This window comes from Esox lucius, chromosome 8 (genome assembly GCF_011004845.1).
Source record: "Esox lucius isolate fEsoLuc1 chromosome 8, fEsoLuc1.pri, whole genome shotgun sequence".
Classification (NCBI taxonomy): domain Eukaryota; kingdom Metazoa; phylum Chordata; class Actinopteri; order Esociformes; family Esocidae; genus Esox; species Esox lucius.
Window position 1 is genome coordinate 11457269 of NC_047576.1, and position 21401 is coordinate 11478669.

General features: G+C 40.3%; 2 protein-coding genes across 5 annotated transcripts; one reads left to right on the top strand and one right to left on the bottom strand.

Moving 5' to 3' along the window:
* Positions 1 to 1146: 1146 nt before the first annotated feature.
* Positions 1147 to 6136, bottom strand: LOC105011516 (mitochondrial coenzyme A transporter SLC25A42). The gene is made up of 8 exons (XM_010871583.4): positions 5773 to 6136; positions 5152 to 5239; positions 4059 to 4158; positions 3909 to 3934; positions 3461 to 3627; positions 3155 to 3271; positions 2546 to 2697; positions 1147 to 2306 (listed from the first exon to the last, which is right to left on the bottom strand). The coding sequence occupies exons 2-8, from the start codon at positions 5230 to 5232 to the stop codon at positions 1981 to 1983; spliced, it is 969 nt and encodes a 322-aa protein (XP_010869885.1). The 5' UTR covers positions 5233 to 5239; positions 5773 to 6136; the 3' UTR covers positions 1147 to 1980.
* A 34-nt stretch (positions 6137 to 6170) lies between these two features.
* On the top strand, positions 6171 to 17124 carry LOC105011518 (MAU2 chromatid cohesion factor homolog). 4 transcript variants are annotated; one of them, XM_010871584.3, is made up of 19 exons: positions 6171 to 6474; positions 6808 to 6825; positions 6992 to 7063; positions 7172 to 7267; positions 7384 to 7478; positions 7633 to 7660; positions 7808 to 7963; positions 8687 to 8833; positions 10129 to 10219; positions 10333 to 10436; positions 10946 to 11023; positions 11141 to 11215; positions 11325 to 11408; positions 13384 to 13433; positions 13588 to 13665; positions 13780 to 13891; positions 14014 to 14104; positions 14213 to 14340; positions 15670 to 17124. In XM_010871584.3, exons 1-19 carry the CDS (start codon positions 6241 to 6243, stop codon positions 15742 to 15744), a joined length of 1812 nt encoding a protein of 603 aa, XP_010869886.1. In that variant the 5' UTR covers positions 6171 to 6240; the 3' UTR covers positions 15745 to 17124. The 4 variants fall into 4 exon arrangements, with proteins under 4 accessions (XP_010869886.1, XP_010869888.1, XP_010869887.1 ...); XM_010871586.3 differs by having other exon boundaries at positions 11141 to 11206; XM_010871585.3 differs by having other exon boundaries at positions 6992 to 7057.
* The last annotated feature ends 4277 nt before the right edge of the window (positions 17125 to 21401 follow it).

Here is a 21401-nt window from a genome sequence, read left to right on the forward strand (position 1 = left end):
TTTAGACCTGATTTGCTGATAGACATTTGAAAGCCAACCTCCTTTCCCTGCTGAAAATGCATTGGACTATTATAATCAAATGGGCTTTGTGCCACAATGCAGTTGCCAGAACTACAATTCATCACAAACAGCCTGAAAAATCCTGGCATTTACTTTCACCATTTAGAAATGACAACACCTTTATATGTAGTCCCCCTATTTAAGGGCAGCTAGACAGGTGTGTTCTGGCTCATATTTTGTGCAGGTATAGGAGAGTAGTCAGGAGTATGTCAAGTATTGATTCTAGGCACTGCATTAAGCTTTGGATTCTGATATTGCTGTCAAAATGAGGAACTAAGAGGTGTCAAAGAAAGTCAACAAAGTTATTTCAAGGTTGAAATCAGAAAGATACCATCAGAAACTAACCAACCCTTAGGCTTACAGAGAACAAGTTTGTTAAAAACAAGGAAAGCCTTAGTGAGTTAAGCAATCGCAAACAGCATGGTGGACCAAGGAAAACCTCTACGGTGGAAAACTGAAGAATCCTCACCATAACGAAGAAAACCACTAAACAACCCACAGATCAGACACATTCCCCAGGAGGTAGGCATCAATGCATTCATCGTCCATAGAGGACTTCACCAGCAGAACCACATCAGCTGAGGTGCAAACCAGAAGGCTAATAAAACATTCTCAGAAGTACTTAAGAGCCTGCAGATATCTGGAAATGTACACAGATATATATACACACATTAACCACATAGTAATTGTTTGATTTCTAATCAAGGAAAAAAAGGCTTGCTGTCCTGAAAAAAACATCACAGCAGGCATTGTATGTGCTTCCAATTTCACAACCAGTCATGCCCACTAGTCCTAAATTTCCCAAATATCACTTTATAAAACTGTAGATTTTTCAATTGAATAGGACAACCACGCATCTCATTTGATATGTTTTATTTGAGATATAAAGGAGTTAATACTTGTTGTTGAAGCCTATTAGAATATTAATCTGGTACACCCATTCACTGTTCAGACCCAACTTTTAAAGTTGCTGATCACTTGGTTCCACCTTGTGGACAAACAGAGACACTGTTTCATGTTACAATAAATCATCTCAATTTCAAGTGCAGTAGTGTTTAGCTTGCGATTGCAGTAACCAATTAATCATTTATTACAAATATTGCAATTAGACATAAAGTTTCATTATACAGGATGCATTTCTAGCATAATACATTTTGATTTATGATTATTTCATACACATATATCAAGAAGTACTATCTTTGGTATATTAACATATTCCAGACAACAATATCTTAAGTTTCAAGAAATAAACAAATATAGAAACTGTCAGACAGCAAGGTACAGACTAGCTGACTTTTCTATGTTGATTCTAAATGCAAAACTGAGCAGCGGATTACAATTGCAAAGAGCCCGAAAGGGATCAACAAAGAAAGCAACAAAGAATAGTTGGAAATATAACTGTGAAACTTCATAAGCATGTGACAAATGTTCTCTCTCCATGATACAACTAAACACTGAACACAACAGTTCATAAAATACTGTAATAAAGTATGAAACTAAAGTCTGTCACCTGAATATACCCAGACCCAATAACAGTGCCCTTGTCAAAACAATCTCAAGCAAAGATCAGGACTGAAAACTTAAAACTCATTTTCATACTTCAGACACTGCAGGACCTGCACACACCTACCCTGTTTGAGGACACTCGGATAAGCCTTAGTGCCGATGCCTAGTCCTTCAACAGCAGGAATGTGGCAGAGAATGTGCACTGAAATAAACTGACAGCTCCTGCCTCTTCACGCCTGTCCAGCATCCACCCGCTCCCTTCAATCCCTGACATGTAGAGTGCATTGGCCTACTCAGAGCATCCATTCTGTGAGTGGGTGAATCTGGCGTATTACTGCCATTCTAGTCCCTGTGACCGAGTGACTACAATTGTAGTCCCAACCGTGAGCTTCCCCCCTGGCTCCCCCTGCTGGTTCAGTGTGGGAAGTATCCAGGCTGGTTTATCTTATTCAGGAGGTTGTGCACAAGGTCAAAGGTGGCGAAGCTGACCCCCACAGCGATTGGCCCTTTGATCCAATTCATACTCAGGCCCTTGTAGAGTCCCCGGAGCACCCCCTCCTGGACCATGATGGCCTTCATGGTGCCCAAAACGCTGCCGTACTGCTGGCCCATCACCCCCGCAGTCTGCATGCGTCTGCGAACCACATCCAGTGGATAAGAAGCCGACTGGCCGATCAGACCGGCACACGCCCCAAACGCCAAGCGTTCGTAAGAGTACGGCTGGGACCGCCTAGTCCTCTCTGGAGAGGGTGAGAGACACATACAGAAACTGTAATCCATGGTTCAGTTCTTTTAACAGCCATCAAAAACTTCAGCTAACACAGATTCCACTTTCACTTTTCCTATTGCCTCCTTTGAGGATAAGGAGCAAAGCAACACAGTGTAAAAATCATGATATTCTCCTTTAAGTCAATCTCAGCACTTGAATAAAACGATGATTATCCAAAAAAGCTAAATTATTCCCCAAAAAAGGCTGTACCTGCATGGAGTTTCTTCAGAGTCTCGTATGTGTAGAAGGCGATTCCTGAGTATGGGATCACTCCCAAGATGGTTGGGCAGAAGCCTCTGTACAGGGTCTTTATGCCCTCCTCCTGGGTGATGCGGACAAACACGTGCATGATGTTGCTGTACCTGAATCCAAAACAAGACAGATTATACATAAAGGCCGGATATTAGCCTTTAGACTGAAATAGCTGACGCGTTATAATCCCCATGACGCAAACATTTTACACTTGTTCATTCACATTTTGCCCTTCATTTATTGCATTAGAAGTTTTAGAATCTTTTCAAACAAGGTCTGTGTTTTGTTTTGGCTTGCCCTGGCTCTGCGGTTTGCAACCATGTAAATCTAGTCAGGACAAGGTGTTGTTTGTCAATAATATTTACTCCAATTAGCTCTACAAAAAATTTTGATTTGATTATATTTACACAATTTTGATAGAAGCCAACTTGTCCTATAGATATTTACACAATTATCAAAACAGCGAGGAGGTGTAGGCCTACACAAACAACAGCGCTAAGTGGAGCCAAGTGAGGGTTGGTTGAAACATTAAGACATTCAACTTGGAGTGTTATCAGAGTTCCCTACATCTGTTTGGCCGTCACTGCCATCCTGGCTCGCACCATGTCAAGAGGATAGGTTAGCATGGCAGCCGTGGTCCCAGCCATTGATCCGGCCAGGAAACGTGGAAAAGGAGGCAAGGCTCTGAAACAGACGAGACGGCCTCCATCACATTACAGGATATTGTCTTCTCTAGAATGAATGCTTATTTTGTTAATTTGTAGGGTATTTCATAGCGTGGATACGAAAGATATCTGAAGAGTTGCCTTGGAGGATGATGGAGTGCTACATTAAACAGTGTGTATTATTGTCACTGTGAGGTTCTCTACTTACTTTCCCTGGAAGCCAAAGTATCCCCCCAGTAATCTCTTGTACTGGTCGTGGGAGCAGAACTGGATGGCGGCGTAGGGGATGACACGCACCATGGTGGCAGAGTTGCCCCTCCACAGACTGAGGAAGCCATCCTTCATGTACGTACAGTAGATAAGTCTGAAGGCTTCCTGTGGGCACGAAACAGAATCAACTAAATCTCAACAACACCGTTTATCCTATACTCGGGGAAAATTCCAACCAACGACTGAACATTAAATCTAAAGCTGGAATCCTTATTAGTTTAGCTGCCACGCCCGTTTATGACATTACAACTACAAAGAAGTGGCAAACAACAAACACTTGACAAACAGTGAAACGTGTATGGGTAAGTCCTGCTCTACCAGCCACTGTACATTGCATGGTCATTCAGTCTAATCCAATTTATACAAGAGAGCTGTAATCCACTCACCTTAGCAGAGAATCTTTGTGAGGACACTGAAGTAGAGGTAGGGAAATAAAAATAATTACAAATAAACAGTACACACAATACATTTTCCATTTTTAAATGTAATTTGAAGTAACAATCTACATGCCTGCATATCTAGAGAAACTGACTTACCTTGGAAGATAATCTTGGTTCTATCCAGAGGAGCTATGACTGTTTTGGCCACAGCACCAGCAAACGCTCCACTTAACAGGGCGTCCAACACCGCCCCCCTCTGGACAAAAAAAGAAATAACTCAACTTCAAACAGGCAGCGACAAACACACCTTCAAAGGGCATTAGTCCGAAACATATCTCACACTACTGCAGTACTGGAGAACAAACAAGATATGATGAGTGGGTGCAGATAAAGGTATCACATATGCAATCAAATTATGCGTGGTGTACTGCCATTGTGTATACTGAACTCGTTCTGCAGATGTTTAACCCACTTTAAGCTACACTGTAGTAAACCTCACCTCCAATAATTATAATGCCAGGAAGTAATGCACCATTATGTTATTTAACCTGGTAGGCTACTGTCATGCGTAGGTGTATCATACTGATCGTAGTATACAAACTAAACCAGGGCCGGCCGCTGCCTCAACCTGTCCTCCCTGCGAACGTCAGGGAAATCTGACAGCTCAGTTTGCAAAGTCGCACATCAAACCTGGCCCCTGCAGGCAAAGGCTGCCTACAGAATGCTCAATTTCTGGTTGTGTTACTCAGGCCTCAACAATGATGGAATAAAATAGGTGCAGAACTAAGTGCTCCTAATGCATTGCAATCCCATACATGACTACGCTGCTTAAGCCATAAACTATGGACTGATATTTACTACTTTAAGAGCCTTTTCTCCAATAATATACTTGCATTTTTACTTAGTTTTTTATTGAGTTGATTATTTGTCCAGTGTATTCATGTGAGTTGAAAAATATTCTATACATAACTGAAACTGAGAATAGTAAATATAGGCATGCAGCAGTTTCTCCCTGCCTCTAACTAGGAGTGAAATTAGGCTTGCATCTACCTGCTTCTAGAGAAGCAGCTACGGTGTGAGGTTGTGTGTGGTAAAAGCTAGAGGGACCCAATAAAATGGGGGGGGGGGGGGGGGGGGGGGGGGGTCTATAAACAGCTCTGTTGCATGAAGGCATGCCTGCCTGCCTGCCAACTGGAAGATAAATACATCAGAGTATATGCCAAATGGACTAGGAATGGGGGGTACTCACATTAGTTTTGTCAGAGGGAGGGAGGGACAGCAGTGCAGACTTGGGCAGAGGTCTCTGGTGATCCTGTACTGTATGAGCCATGGGTGCCCTTGAAAACAACAAGTATCTATTACAGTGAGTCTCCGTCAACACCAGGAAATCCAGTGCAGAAGACAGACGCAAGAAGACAAACAATACCCCCCCAAAGAAAAATACATGAGCTCTTTGGCACCTTTATTAAAATCTGGCGTTACATGTATTAATTGTAAATATCAAGTTTCCCATTTACAAAGTATCAGATATTGGCAACTATAGTGCCAGAGAGTGTCAAAATAGAACCATATAATCCCCATGGCAAAACTGTAAATACCAGTTGGCCATTATAATCCATTCATAGCTATAGCCTACTTTTAACATAAAGAGATGTAATACAAACACAGCAATAGCTTTAAAAAAATATTCAGAATACGAATATTATTATTGTGAAAAACTAATCATAAACGAATGCAGAATTATCCAAATTATAAATGCAATGTCTGGAGAAAATGGGAAACATATGCTGCACTATACACTGTTTTAACCAAAGACAGCAACGATGAAACAACAGTAAATGTTACGAATAAATGGCAATAATAACCTCACCTTTAATCTTGTTAATTGAGTGTGTGTTTGATTTAGAAAAACAATATGTCCAATCTTCCGAATTGTGTCACATTCAGTGGTTCATTCCTCCGCAGTCTTCCAAGATTCGACGCTTCCAGTTTGTTGTTGTTGGATCACGGTCAACCTATTGCAACACAGCGGTCTGTGTCCCGCGTCGTTCACACAGTTCACGATTTATTCCAAGGTGATTCAAAAGAAAGTAGCCAAACGACAGTAAAGGGTGTAGATTTTGTTCAATTGTTATCCCTGTCTGTCAAAAAATATTGCAGTTTGCTAGCGCACAAGATTATAGCTGCACGAGTACCTCAATTGAGAGCACGGTATGCACGTACATTCGTTCAATTGTTTTTGACTACAAATCCCACGTTTATGTTCTGAACAAAGATCGCGATTTCACGGGAAAACACGCGAGGGTGACACAGCGCTCTTGTTGTTGTTGTCGGGAAAATGGCGTCCAACGTAGAGGCCCCGGAGTCTTGGTACCTCGCCCTCCTCGGCTTTGCAGAGCATTTCCGTACCTCAAGTCCACCTAAAATACGTCTCTGTGTACATTGCCTTCAAGCTGTTTTCCAGTTCAAACCACCGCAAAGGGTGGAGGCAAGAACCCACCTTCAACTCGGCTCGGTCCTCTATCATCATACGAAGAACAGCGAGCTCGCGCGGAGCCACTTAGAGAAAGCGGTGAGGAGGGATAGTTTGGGAAAACTCGAGTAATGGACCAAGATATGTACGCGTTTGGGTCCCTTATAGTGAAATGGAAATAGTCCTTCAGAAATATATTTATTTTTTACTTTAGATCCGGACTGTTTCATTATAGGATTCATTAGCAATAGCATTCAGAATAGAATTAGTTAGCAGGATAGCTTAGCCGCCAGGCCTCTATGGTATCGATCTAGCTACTTTCACTCCCTGTATTAATAGTGCAGATTGCTACAGTTGTTTACTTATAATATGTATGAAACCTGTAATCGTATGTTGTCTCTAACATCTCTTTTATTTATTTACATTTTTTAGTGGTTCATATCACAACAAGTATCCTTTTCAAAGATATGGATTCAAACCAAGCACTTGCTGACATCATAACGTACTGCTCTTGTTTAGGGCATCTCTTAGTTCTGTGTTAGCTGATCTGAATGTCTTTGTTGTGAAATTCTGTATTATGTGAGAAACAAATGATTTCCTTGACAGTATATTTCAGATCCCTCAGTTTGAAGATGTTAAATTTGAGGCTGCAAGTCTTTTATCAGAACTTTACTGTCAGCAGGTACCGGTAAATACAACTTAATTACATTTTCATGCTTTGCTATATCTGGAGACATTTGACAAACGCTGATGTGTAAATTAATCGTTGACTAGATATGACTTTATTTGTTTTCAGAATCTGGTGGATTCCGCAAAGCCTTTACTCCGAAAGGCAATTCAGATCTCACAGCAAACACCCTACTGGCACTGTCGCCTGCTGTTTCAACTGGCGGTATGTTGTATTGTACTTTACTCTTAACAGGCCTACGGACTTATCTTTAAACACTATGTTGGATGTTTGTTGTAGATGTTTTGCAATGCATTTATTTTCTCCGTTTTCCCTATCAGCAACTGCACACTTTAGAGAAGGACCTTGTGTCTGCATGTGACCTCCTGGGTGTTGGTGCCGAGTATGCCAGAGTGGTGGGCTCAGAATACACAAGGTGCTGTTACCTTGATGCTCTGAACTACAGACCTCTATGACCACATACATTCATCAGTTTAACAGCAGACGCTTTATTAAACATGCTCCCGGTGTAGTATGTAATTATATTTGTTTGTATATTGATGGACTGAAGGTGTAATTTTTTTTCACAGGGCACTGTTTCTCCTGAGCAAAGGAATGGTAAGTTTTTTCATATTTTTTTTTATTGTGTCTTTCTTTTGCCATTTGGTAAAAATCAACCGACATCTTGTGCACAATTTGCACAGGAAGAATATATTTTCACTGGAGAACCGATTCCATTATTTGCACGTTGGTCTTGTGTTTCAGCTTTTACTGATGGAGAGGAAGCTGGGCGAGGTGCATCCTCTGCTCACTCTGTGTGGGACCATTGTGGAGAACTGGCAGGGAAACCCCATTCAAAAGGAGTCTCTCAGAGTCTTCTTCTTGGTGCTGCAAGTCACACACTACCTGGATGCTGGACAGGTACGGAATATTGCTGACCCGGGAGTGACTTTCCCGGCCAGTCAAATCTTTTCCCATACTGATGTGATCCCGCATAAGTTTTATATAACCGTAAAACTTTAATGGCATCTCCGGATAATAACCGATCCTGTCTCGTAAATTTCGGTATGCGCTTGATTTAAACCGCTGAATTGGTTTAGTGTTAGGGATGTTTCCTTCACTGCAGCAACACAAATCAAATTTCATCTCACTTTGTTTACTGGACAGCTCAGTAATGTTAGTAACTGCTGCTGGTATTAGAGGGTGTATGGCTGTCCTGGCTGCTCACCGCACCTGGGAGCCAGTACTGGTGGTGAAGGGAGAGGGCAAATTATACTTAGTTTTTTAATTCAGGAGTCCTGTTTCTGTGTCAATCTGTAGTCACAGAGCTAGATCTCATGGACAGTGAATTACAGACACTAATGACCCCTGGTCAAAGCAAATGGATTCTGTGGTGTTCTGGGATTGTCAATTCTGCTCTTGAAAATGTACCCTACTGTAGGTTTTTGCTCTAACCTGATTCACTTTATCAACCAGTAAATTTGAATCAGGTGTGTGAGATGGGTACCAGGGTTCAGAAACCGAGCTGGAGTTAGAACATAAGGGGCAGAAGCTCTCCAGAAACTGTCTTAGACCACCCTGCTTTAGTTTGTAGGGAAATCATTTTTTAATTCATATTGACATCTTCCTCACATTGTGTTTTAGGTGAAGAGTGTGAAGCCCTGTCTGAAGCAGCTGCAGCAGTGCATCCAGACAATCTCCACACTCCACGACGACGAGATCCTGCCCAGTAACCCCGCTGACCTCTTCCACTGGCTGCCCAAGGAGCACATGTGTGTCCTCGTCTACCTGGTGAGCCCTGGTGATCTCTTCCCAGTTCACTTTAACATACAGATGACAAAACAAAGTGGACTGAAAAGCCCAGTCCTCTTATGGCATGTAGATGTGACCGGATTGGATAGGTTGAATTATTAAGCTATTGGAAAAGTACAAGATGGGTATAACATTGTTTTCTGATGGGCCAGTTGGGATTTTGCATACTTCTGGACAGTCATTTTACATTAGACATATTGATGCAGGATAGGGCTCAACTTTACAGTGCTGTGATGAAGTAAACATTTTCTTATTTAGACATATTTCAAGGTTTTATAAACTCTGCCAAATATTTTAGTGCTTCCTCAACTTGGTCTTGTGGCCTCCCAGGGTCCCACAGTGGGGTTTTTGACCTTGCACTACACAGCAGATTAAAATTATCAGCTCATCATCGTGTTGTTAATTGTTATTATATCTTAAATCGCCTATGAAGCACATGTGCAAAAATGTGAACTTGAAACCCTGCGAGGCCACAAGACCAAGTTGAAGAAGCACTAAAGTATTTGGGCATGGATATTTGTCCTGCATTTGTCAATTTTACATGGGTGCTAAATTGCAAGTAAAGCGGACTATGCTAGGTCCCAAAATGTAGATCTCAAAATCACTACCTTGGACAGTTCTGTTACAAAACATGTTCCCTTCTTCAAATACCATGCAGTCTGGTTAGATGACAAGATGGTGTTCAATGAAACACATTTGGGAACTCGTTATGAAGTAAAGGTTAGAATTGGTTTATTTCATAGAAACAAATCATGTCTGTCATCTTAGACATCAAGTTAAAGTCTGTACACAGGGCTGTCTTGGAAAAACCTATGTCACCACAAATTAACTGGAACAACAGTTATCAGATTTAAGACTTGCTAGTGCTAGCAGTGTTCATGGAATGCCTTGAAGAGTAAACGTAAGTCAGAAACATTGGTGCCTATAAGGAGGTTCAGATGTCTGATTCAAGATCCTTTGAGTTTTCTTAATGTGTATTTCCTATACATGTGTTTCATTGTGTTTTTCTCTTTATTTTATACCCTTATTCTGTAAAACAGGGCTCAACTGTAAATACCTTGGTCTCAGCTTGAGTTCTCTGTTTAAATAAACGTTAAATAAAAACGACAGAAATATTTATTTTTAAGACTATTGCCAGATAAGTGACATAGTTTAACAAATAACACAGGTATATGCAGTAATCATTAGAATCATGTAATTTCCACTCAATTCCATCATCCCAATATAATGATATACGTGGCTGAAAGAGGATTTCAATTCTTGTTCTGTTCCAGGTAACCGTCATGCACTCCATGCAAGCAGGATATTTGGAGAAGGCACAGAAATACACAGACAAAGCACTCATGCAACTGGAGAAGCTAAAAAGTAAATGGTTTGATTTCCACAAGCCTTAACAATTGCTGTATAAAAAAAAAAAAAGATCTATCCATAGTTTATTTTTAACACTTGATGGGGTCTTTCATTTGCTCTTATTTTAGTGCTGGACAGCAGTCCCATCCTCTCCACGTTCCAGGTGATTCTGCTGGAGCACATCATCATGTGTCGGCTAGTCACTGGTCACAAAGCCACCGCATTACAGGAGGTATGTTTCATTTTATTCGTTTAAAGTAGCTTTATCCATGTCTGATAGAGCCTTTGAGTATTAGGATTTGTGTCTGTTGAACTTTAAAATGTTGTGAGCACTTGTTCTAAATATTGACCTTGACCTTGGGTTTGAGTCCATAGCCAACAAACATCACCGTCTGACTGAATTCTGTTTACCATAGTCATTGGACGTATTGATTTGTTAGGATTTCTGTCAAATGTAAAGCGGTTGGCCCTGCCATATTATCTTGGGCAATTATTGAATTCCACTTGGCCTACGTAATTCTAGTTGTTTCAACATTTGCACCTTTATGTATGTATGTATGTATATGTAACATTTTCATATTTCAGTTTAGATATTCAAAAAACAAATTTTTAGGGACAAATATTCATATATGATTTAGGAGAATTTTGACAGCCAAATGAACGAGGTTGTGAAAAACTAGCTACAATATTCCAGGAACCTGCTACCATAAGTGTTAATTTAACTTCCTCAATACATCCCAGATCTCCCAGGTCTGCCAGCTGTGCCAACAGTCCCCCAGGTTATTCACAAATCACGCCGCCCAACTCCACACTCTACTAGTGAGTATTTTAAACCTTACACTCTCCATTCACCGCATCCAAATGCTGAAAAAGCACCCCTTCTCATACTGTCTATAAAAATCCTACAAACAGTTATTTGCTGTTATGTTGTTCCAGGGTCTGTACTGTATCTCCGTCAACTGTATGGACAACGCAGAGGCACAGTTCACCGCCGCTTTGCGGGTAAGTGACGTAAGTCGTGGCGCAAATTTCCTTTCCTTTTTTCCCCTTTTACATTCATTCAGTATGCAGATCGCACATTTTGGATTGTGAGTTATTATTTCATGTGTTTTCTTTCCAGTTAACCACACACCAGGAGCTGTGGGCGTTCATCGTGACAAACCTAGCCAGCGTCTACATCAGGGAAGGGAACAGACATCAGGAGGTTAGGGCGTCTGCAACCTGTGCTAAATTTACATATAACAATCCATGTGTGGGACCTAGAAAATCCTAATCCTCAATTCTAACCCTGATGGTAATATCCTTATTCCTCACGGGGACAGGTGCAAAGTCAAAGTTTTATGGGAAAACCTGTACACACAAACACACTTTTCACTCAGAAGGTATTTTAAACAGTATTCACTTTTTTGGGCTGGAGTGTCTTTTTATTTATTATATATTGAAAAGAACAAGGACTTCACCACTGGAAAACAAGTCATCCACCAGAAATTGAACAATCAAATTAAATTGTAGACTAAAGAACTGAACCGAAACAGCACAGTTTCAAGGCATCTTTTGCGAATTGAAAACTTTTATTACTTATTTGAGAATATGTAAGTTACACTATATGGCCAAAGGTATGTGGACACCCAACCATCACAGCTATATGAGCTTGTTGGACAGCCTATTCCAAAATCATGGGCATTAATATGAAATTGGCCCCCTCTTTGCAGCTGTAACAGTCGCCATGCCACGGATGTTGGACGAGAAGGCCTGGCTCACAATCTCTCAATTCATCCCAGCTCAGTTCAGTGGGGTCGAGGTCAGGGCTCTGTGCATTACACTCTAGTTCCTCCACAACAAGTTCTTCAAACCTTGTCTCTACGGACTGCGCTTTGTGCACAGGGGTGCGGTCATTCTAAAACAGCAAAGGGTCTTCCCCAAATTGTTGCCACAAAGTTGGAAGCACCCAATTGTCTATACTGTCTTTGTGTCCCATAGCATTAAGATGACACTTCATTGGAACTAAGGGGCCTAACTCAAACCCTGAAACACAGCCCCAGACCATTATCCCTCCTCCACCAAACTGTACAGTAGACACTATTCAAGTAGGTAGCTTTCCCCTGGCATCCGCCACACCCAGATTCGTCCATCAAATTGCCAGATAGTGAAGCGTGATTCATCACTCCAGAGAACTAATTTCCACTGCTCCAGAGTCCAGTGGTGGTGTGCTTTACACCACTCAAGCCAATGCTTAGGCATTGTGCATGTAGTTGGGAGGCTTGCCTGCAGCTGCTCATCCATGGAAACCCATTTTGTGAAGCTCCTGACGCACAATTATGTTGCTTCTAGACGCAGTTTGGAACTCTGTGGTGTTGGTGCGACAGGTGATATGCGATTTGTACCTGCTTGTGAGCTTGTGGTCTACCACTTCATGGCTGGGCTGTTGTTGCTCCTAGACATCCACTCCACAATTATTGCACTTACAGTTGACCGGGACAGTCAACTTTTGTCAAAGTTGGCCTCCTATGGCAGTGCCACATTTAAAGTCACTGCGCTGTTGTGCCACATTTAAAGTCACTGCGCTGTTGTGCCACATTTAAAGTCACTGCGCTGTTCAGTACAACCCATTACACTGCCAATATTTATCTATGGAGATTTCATGGCTGTGTGCTGGAATTTAGGCACCTGTGAGCAATGGGTGTGGGTGAAATACCTGAACTCAATAATTACTAGGGGTGACCACATACCTTTGGCCATATGGTGTATATTTAAATAAAATATAAACTTATTTCTTAAGATCTCGGATGCCATGCAATGTGCTAAGCAGCGTTCTACGGCATGTTGTATTGGCCATCAAAATCTCATCTATCTCTGCCAACCAAAAAATTATCACTGAGTCTTCATACAAATGCCATCACAATCCTGTTGCACAATCTATTGTATTCATTCACTCACACATTATTTTCCCTTGCATGTGACCAGTCTGAACTCAGAAGATTGATATGACAATATTGACAAAATAAAATGTATCTAATCTGTTATTATTGCTATTCCATTAGCTTTTTTAAATACTTGACTTAGTTAGCTGAAGTTGACACAAGTTATCCAGCATGGATGGCAACCCCTTTTGATAGCGTATGTTGAAATGTGTGTTGACTGGCAGTGAAGGGGTGTTTACTTGTATTTTTCTTTTAAAGCTCTACAGTCTCCTTGAGAGGATAAACCCTGATCATAACTTCCCTGTGAGGTCTGTAAACGTGTTGCTTAATGCAGAGATATGTCCAATCCAAATATATACTGAGATACCGTAAATTAAAAAATAAATAAATGTAAGTCTAATGGAGCAGCCTGTTGATGTAATGACGCATTGACTTGGAGTTGACAGCAGTGTTTTTTTGCAGTTCCCACTGTCTCCGTGCTGCAGCTTTCTACATCCGAGGGCTCCTGTCATTCTTTCAAGGTCGCTACAACGAGGCCAAGTAAGTTTCCTTTTCCTCATTACTGCGTTGCTGGGGAAAAAACTCGAATTAGAACTTTGAACTATCAGTGGGATTTGGGGAAATAATCATTTCCTGATGACGTTCTTATTGCAGACGTTTCCTTCGAGAAACTCTGAAGATGTCCAACGCGGAAGACCTGAATAGACTGACGGCCTGCTCACTGGTTCTGCTAGGCCATATATTCTATGTGCTGGGAAACCACAGGGTAATGTCACGGCCAAATGATCCCCAAAACTTCTACTGTTTAGGAAAAAAATTATTAAACGTGTGCCAAATTATTATTATTTTTGTCTGTGACTTGCGTGACACTATGGGTTTTGTCTGTAGGAAAGCAACAATATGGTGGTCCCAGCAATGCAGCTTGCGAGTAAAATCCCTGACATGTCTGTGCAGTTGTGGTCCTCTGCTCTTTTAAAAGGTACATCCCAACCACTTGTCTATGGTTTGATCTCCAGTGCTCTCTACTAGGCCTCAAGTGTAAATGGTAGGTTTCCTTGACCATGCAGTTTTTGTCTGGTTCTTGTAGATCTGAACAAGGCCCTGGGGAACACCATAGATGCCCATGAAGCAGCTCAGATGCACCAGAACTTCTCCCAGCAACTTCTCCAGGACCACATCGCTGCCTGCAGCCTCCCCGAACACAACCTCATCAGTGTACGCATCAACCTATCGATATTCACTTGTAGTTAGGGCTGTCAAACAATTAAAATAATCTAAACCTAACCATTAGGTTAATAGGTGCTAAGCCTACAATAATCTGAAGTGGCAAACATTTTCTCCCTAGTGAGTTCATGTCCTTGGTTTGCAATTCTTCTGAGGATGTGGGGGGAGTATTAAATAAATCAAATTAAAGATCAAATGCTTCTCAAACCAATTGCGGACTGACAGTAAAATGGGTGCGCGCGATCAGTAATGCCAGGGTGTTTTCTCATCTATGCGGAAAAATTTCGGATGCAAAAGATGAGCAAACAGCTTATATATATTTCTGATTATTAGAAACCCTTTGCATACAAGAGACGACTGTGGAAAGCTAGGCTGTAAGTCAGAACAATCTGTCCCGCTCAGGGCAGCCCTTATCGGTCAGTCCTCCTAGAGTTTTCAGCCTTGAGTAGAACAGTAAACATAAAGTAAAAACATCCCCTCTGGCGATTCTGTGTATGGCACCAGTAGCCTGGGCTGCTGATAGGACCAGAAGGACCAAGGAGTTACTGTTCTGTCAACAACGTCTGTGGCCCAGGCTACATCACCATTGACATGACATTACAGAATAGCCTTAATCTGACAGTAAAAGGTTATCAACAGAATTACTGAAGACTATAAGGATGTAGAATTTATAGAGCACTTTTATTCCTACGCTGATGATATTGTCAAGCCAAAGTCTAAATTGTTGTGGCCTACTTATGTTCGTCATTTGGATGGACTTATAATCTTGAGGGCATTAACGACAAATATGTATAGTTAATCAAAATGACATCCAGATGGTTTAATATGACAGGCTTTTTCTCAGTTTCCCAACGATGTAAACCTTTTTTTAAATTGATAGTGCCTGGCTGAGTGTTGTTGCCATTGTCCATTGTTGGCAAGCTAGCAGTTACTGTACCCCCTTAGTCATTACCCTGCCCACTCCATACAGTTAGAGGGGAGTCTTGGGAGTGTTTGGAATTGAGAAAAACTTTATCTTGTCTGAATTTGTCTACTGTGGGCTTGTAAAAATAGCTAATAGCTAAAAAAAATTACTTGTAATGATTTTGTGAGGAAATGTGTGCTAAAAACAGGTTTCATGCTGCATGGAATTGGAGAGGAATAACAGAAGTTTTGTCATGACAAAATTGACATGGCGACACGTCAGCTTTGGCCCCTCTAATTTCATTGGTCGTCATTACTTGTGGGAGTTGGGTAAATAGATAATGTAGCTTTTCTTTACTGTCTTTGTTTGGCACCAGTGTGTAAATAAAACTCAATTCTGTCCCTCCTTTTTGACAGTGGACGGACGGCCCACCGCCGGGGCAATTTCAGGCACAGAATGGCCCGACGACCAGCCTGGCCAGCCTGCTATGAGCACACGGCACACCAAACATACCAGAGATGGAGAGCAAAGTAACAACACACAAGGGCTACCTTCCTTCCGGCCTCAAAGATGTAGAAATGTCATCCTTTTTTTTTTTCCCCCTTCTTAGGAAAATTAGAGGGGTAGTGGGAAAACATTGTAGCAGTTATATTATTAATTTATTCATGTTTATATTTTTCTAACCATTGAAAAATATTTTAAAGCTTTGTATTAATGCAATTTTTTGTATGCATGGAAGTTACTGATGTTGACTCGCTCTACAGGTATTCGCTAAACATCTGGTGTGGATTTTCACGGCTAGTCATTGTTCTGTAGCGCTACACCCTCGTGAGTTAGTATGTAGTTCCAATTGCCATTACTTCTCATGTATTGAACCACTAACGTTTATTTTTACGTTTGAAGAGGAACAACAGTCACATGATCAACCTGTTCAAATGGCTGAGCTCCTCCAAAACCGTACTGTTGTTATAAAGTGATCTCACCTTTTGTCTAAAACTGACCTCATCCTATCTCAGACATATCACAAAGCCCAATGAAATGCCTGTGTGCATCTGGTCGATCGGTGAGGGATGCACTGCTCCGCCCATTTCAGTAGGCTAGAATAGGTTGTTCTCTTTTTGGTCTTTTAAACCAATGATTTGGTTGCACAGTGAGACTTTCAGCTGGAAGGAGATTTCAGATGGATGGTCATGTCACTGTGCTGACCCTTTAGTTTGGACTTGAATGTAAAAGTTGCAGTGTTAAGCTCAAGGGTTTTAATCTTCCTGCAAGAGGGTGTGATGGAAGTATAGCATGTCTGAGTGCATTTTTATTTAACGGTCCAGTGGATGTCCCTGTTGCGCTATGATGAGTTGAACCTGCTTTGAGAGCATTCATGATTTTGTAATATTGGATCACCAATAGGTCACCAATTTGCAACCTTTGAAAGTGCATCATAAATTCATAACTTCGATTTACTGTACATATTAATTCTAGGTCATTCATTGAGTTCTATAGTTCTTGAAATTTCACCTTTTTCTAACATAAGAGGAACGTTGGATAAAGAAAAGCAATGTATTACTTTTTGTAATATTGTAATTTCTTTATAGTCCTTATGAAGATATTTCTTTACATTGTATAGATATGCCACACGCAAAACCTTTATTGTACAGTGACATTTTATAATGTAAATGCAGTCAAGTGTAATGTATTTTAAACTAATCCAACTAAATGCTTGATATTTAAGTCAATCTATATGGACACATCAGAAGCTTGAGTACTTGCCATATTCTATTCAATGCCTATGTTTTTATTGCTTTATATTGTTTTTCAAGAATTTTGGGACATAAGTCAGAATAAACATGGTATTTACAACCATACTTTTACAATGATTTAAAATGTTAGTGTGTGAACTCCAATTGATCCTGAATTTTCTTTTTATAGAGACAGCCAGAAAATTAGGCATGCCAAAATCAACTGTATTAGCAGAAGAAGAAAAGCACTGATGAGCTCAGTAATGACAAACAACCAGGTAGACCAAGGAAGACCAATACAATGGATGACCAAATAGTACTTAAAAGTGTAAGCAGCTCAGGAACACTCCAGGAGGTAGGCTTACAGTAGATGCAAATCTCATTCTAATCACCTCATCTGTGATGCATGGTTGAGGTAGTGTCATGGCATTGGCAAGACTGTCACTGAAATGATCTTGATTCTATCAATGAATTGATTGCTGATGGCAGGAACTGGATTAATTCTGAAGTGTAAAGAAACATGCTCAGATACAACTAAATGTATCTGACCCCATACAGTAATACAGGACTGAATACAAAAAGGTCCTGAAACAATCAGGATCTGAAGTTGGCTGCAGTACAGGCCTAGCAGCATCAAAAGGGTAATACCAGCGTCTAGTTATGTCTGTGGGTTAAATATTCCATGCACAGGATGTGCAACCAAGTAGAAAACATTGCTACTCAATCATGCATACTGTTAATCTGTCCAAATACTTTTCGGTTACAGTAAAATTGGAGGCTATATACAAAACGTGCTGTCATTTCTAAATGATATATGATATCACTGACAGTTTGCACTTCAACCGTTAGTCATTGTATAATTTCAAATCCAAAGTGCCGGAATACAGAGGCAAAAAATGGCCACTATCCAAAAACGTTTGGTGCTCGCTACAGACCTTTTAATCAAGAATCATTGGTAAGTTTAGCCACAGCTATCCATCAAATACACCTTTGACCTCTAGGCTACATAAAAGTATGACCTGTAAAAACTGCATTAAAAAGGAAAACCCAATTAATGGTGTCCAGACTTTTACAAACATCCAGAGCCAGAAGCAATCTCAATCCTGTATCGCCAAGGAGTAATCTGCCTATTTCTTCTCCTTTACCTTATTTGCCTTATTCAAGCCACATTGTGGAGAACAGGTCACATTGTGGAGAACATCAAGAAGCTTGAGGCTGAGAAGATTTGGTTAAACACCCATTGCAGTCCAATCAGAACCAGAGAGAAGCCAAAGATAATGGCCTTTGCATTGCCAGAGGAACAGGGCAGGAGCTTTACTCTCAAGGTAAACCAACTCAGCCTCTTTGCTGAATATCAGGATCTGATCTCAGAGCAACAGTCCCTGGTCTCTGAACCTCAAACCCTCCTAGCTCATCGTCAGTCTAAAATCCAAGAGTTTGAAGAATACTATTAAATCAAACTCCAGACTCTGAACAACTCTAGGCATTATACAATAAAGTAATAAAATCCAAGTGCAAGAGCCTCAGTTTTTGGCACCTATGGCAGCAACCTATTCGATCAGAGCTTCAGGAGCTTCATAAGCCACTGTAAAGTGTCAGCAGCAGAAACACTGCAGAGTTGTCTGAAAACCACCAGAACCCAGAGAAGGTGTTGCAACTGATGCATGTGCTGGAACAGTGGAACTGGTTTACAAGGACATGTTGGATACTGAGAGACTGTGCAAAAAAGTAGTATTGCCCTACTAACGAAAAAAGCTTTGCCAGATTAATCTTTGCTCCAGGGTACTCTGTGACCGCTCAAACGTAGAGAATAACAAGCCAAAATGATGTGACAACTCGCAATAATGTACCAAAGATACTTGGCCAAAGTGACTAGAACTGTCTGACCCCAGTGAGCAACGGCAGGAAAGAAATGTCAGGACGAAGGGCAAGTCTTTGTTCAAGTCAACTCCGGCTGGCTGTTGACACAGATAAGAACGTTGTTGTTCATTATTGTTATTAAGTAATGGTGAATAGCTTAGTTTACTTTGTATGAATGTTATTTTCCTTATACGCTTAGCTTAGTTACATTAATAAACTATTTATACATTTGCTGCTGTTTGTCAGTGTCTGAGGATGTTTATATTAGTCATCAATTTGAAGCACAACATCCTTCTTTTCATCAAGTGCAGTGTTTTAATGGACCAGCAGGTTCCACCATTGAGCTATGTTTTGATCGACCAGCTGTGAGACAGCAAACTTTTGGCCCATTACATAAATATCTGTTTCTCTTTTAATATACTGGCCATATGCAAACAAGGCACTATTTTGGAATTGACACAATTTAAGGTTTAACAACACAAGGTTAAAATAAAAGGGATTCTAACATCCCATAACTCTGTGCACAATTATTTTACCCCGTTTTTAAATGACCAAGAGTGAATACTAGCAGCACAGAAGGTTTGCCATAAAAAAAAGTTAATTTCAGCTAACTACTCAGTAAATACTTCACATAACTGCCTTTGTTTAATTATATTAATTTAAACTTTTATATTAATTTAAACTTTTGTTGTTTTGTTTCTCACACAGTAATCACCTTTATGGCAAATTGCAGTTACAAAGTGAAGTTATTTAAGACCAATTTCCTTTAAAGTTATTTTGATAATAAAATACATTATTCCATTATGTATTATCTTGATTATAAAATACATTATTCCAACCAATTGCACCAAACAATACATGACGAGCCCATTAAGGAAAGGAGTGTCACTTTACAGAATTAAGTTGGTTTGGGGAGAGTACTGATTAGGCACGGGATAAATAACATCATAACACTTTGACTTAACAGGTGTGACTGCTTTGTAGTCTTTTGGAATCCAGAAGCCCTTCTGATGTTGTTTTACTGCAGGGAAAAATATTGACCTTGGGGTCAGTGTTGCAGTAATGGTCACATGACTGTCTTTGTGACCAGTCAGCCATGCAGCTATTATGTCTGTCTTCTTTTTATATGACTGGCACACTAAACAAATTTACAGCACTTGCTGTTCACCCCCAAAAAAATACTAAAATTTGTTTTCCATTTTGTACATTATTTTTGAAAGTATGTTTTGGAGTGTTCAAAACTGCTGTTGGGCAGTGATGTTTGTTTATCAGCATCAACAGTTTTGAAAGGAGACGCTTCCTGCCAAATAGTGAGTCTTGTTGATCGTGACAGGGAGGGGTACTTCCTGCTTTGCTACTGTTTTTGAAGTGGGGAGGGATTAAGTTGATAGTCCATTGTTGTTTTCATTCACTGTCACACTTCTCTTCATAGTAAATCTTTGCAAAAATAATACTGATCAAGTAGGCCAATGGAAGCGTTTTCTTGAGTATATGTTGGAACCTCATTACAATTAGTTATGATGCATTGACTTAAAAGATAAATGATGCCTTGACCCTCAGATTTGGTGCAAAATAGACTACTGTACCCAATATGGAAATGACCTCAAACAAACCATGCATACAAGTATAAATGACAGAGAAGACACAACATCAACTCCCAAAAAATTCTCAAGACATATTTTGTGCAAACTCTAAATCTAGTTCATAAGAATTTCTATGGCATGGCCTCTTCTAGTCGTGACATCCAGTTCCCTGGCAAGAGCACTGGTGGAAAACAAGAAAACATAAGACCTTCAAACATTTTGTAAAGAACCAAATGAAAATCGATTTGTGTCAGAACCCTGTTAATCAATGAAAAGGAATTTCTTTAAGCAATAGGGCTTTGTGGCATCAACAAAATAATATGAATAGTATTAAGTAATTTAGCAGATTCTCCTTTTCAGAACAACCTACATTAGTGAGTGCATAAATGTTTATACTCTTTCATACTGTGAGACATTCACAGCATTAAGCAGTCTTGGGGTTGAAGTGAGACCACTAGTTTGATTCATGTTACAGTTTTGCCATGGGACAAATGCTGAATATCAACATTTACTGGCTAAATATTGATATCGAGCTTTGAAAAGCTAGAAATTATGTAAAAATGTTGCTTTACTCAATTTCTTATTCATGCTGTCTCCCCACCTCATTCGATCATGTGCCATCATAATGTCTTTTTTCTCTCTGAAACCCTTCCTCAGTAACTGTTATGTTTGCACTGAGATACTGAACCATGGTCCTCATGCATGCCTCATGCATTCTGTAAATTATTCTCAGTTACTGATAAATTAGTTTGTTTAATGTAAAAATAATAACAGAAATGTTTGATAACAACTTTGGAAAATACCAATAGCCAAACTGATCATTATTTATCATCATTGGCGATGTGTAAAACATTTAGTTTTGTTAGTTTTCACAATTGCCTTGATTGCAATGGAGAAAACTGAACTTATACCAACCACAGATATCAGTGGTCCTAACGTATACCTATGCGGACTTCGTTTGCCCTCTTGTGT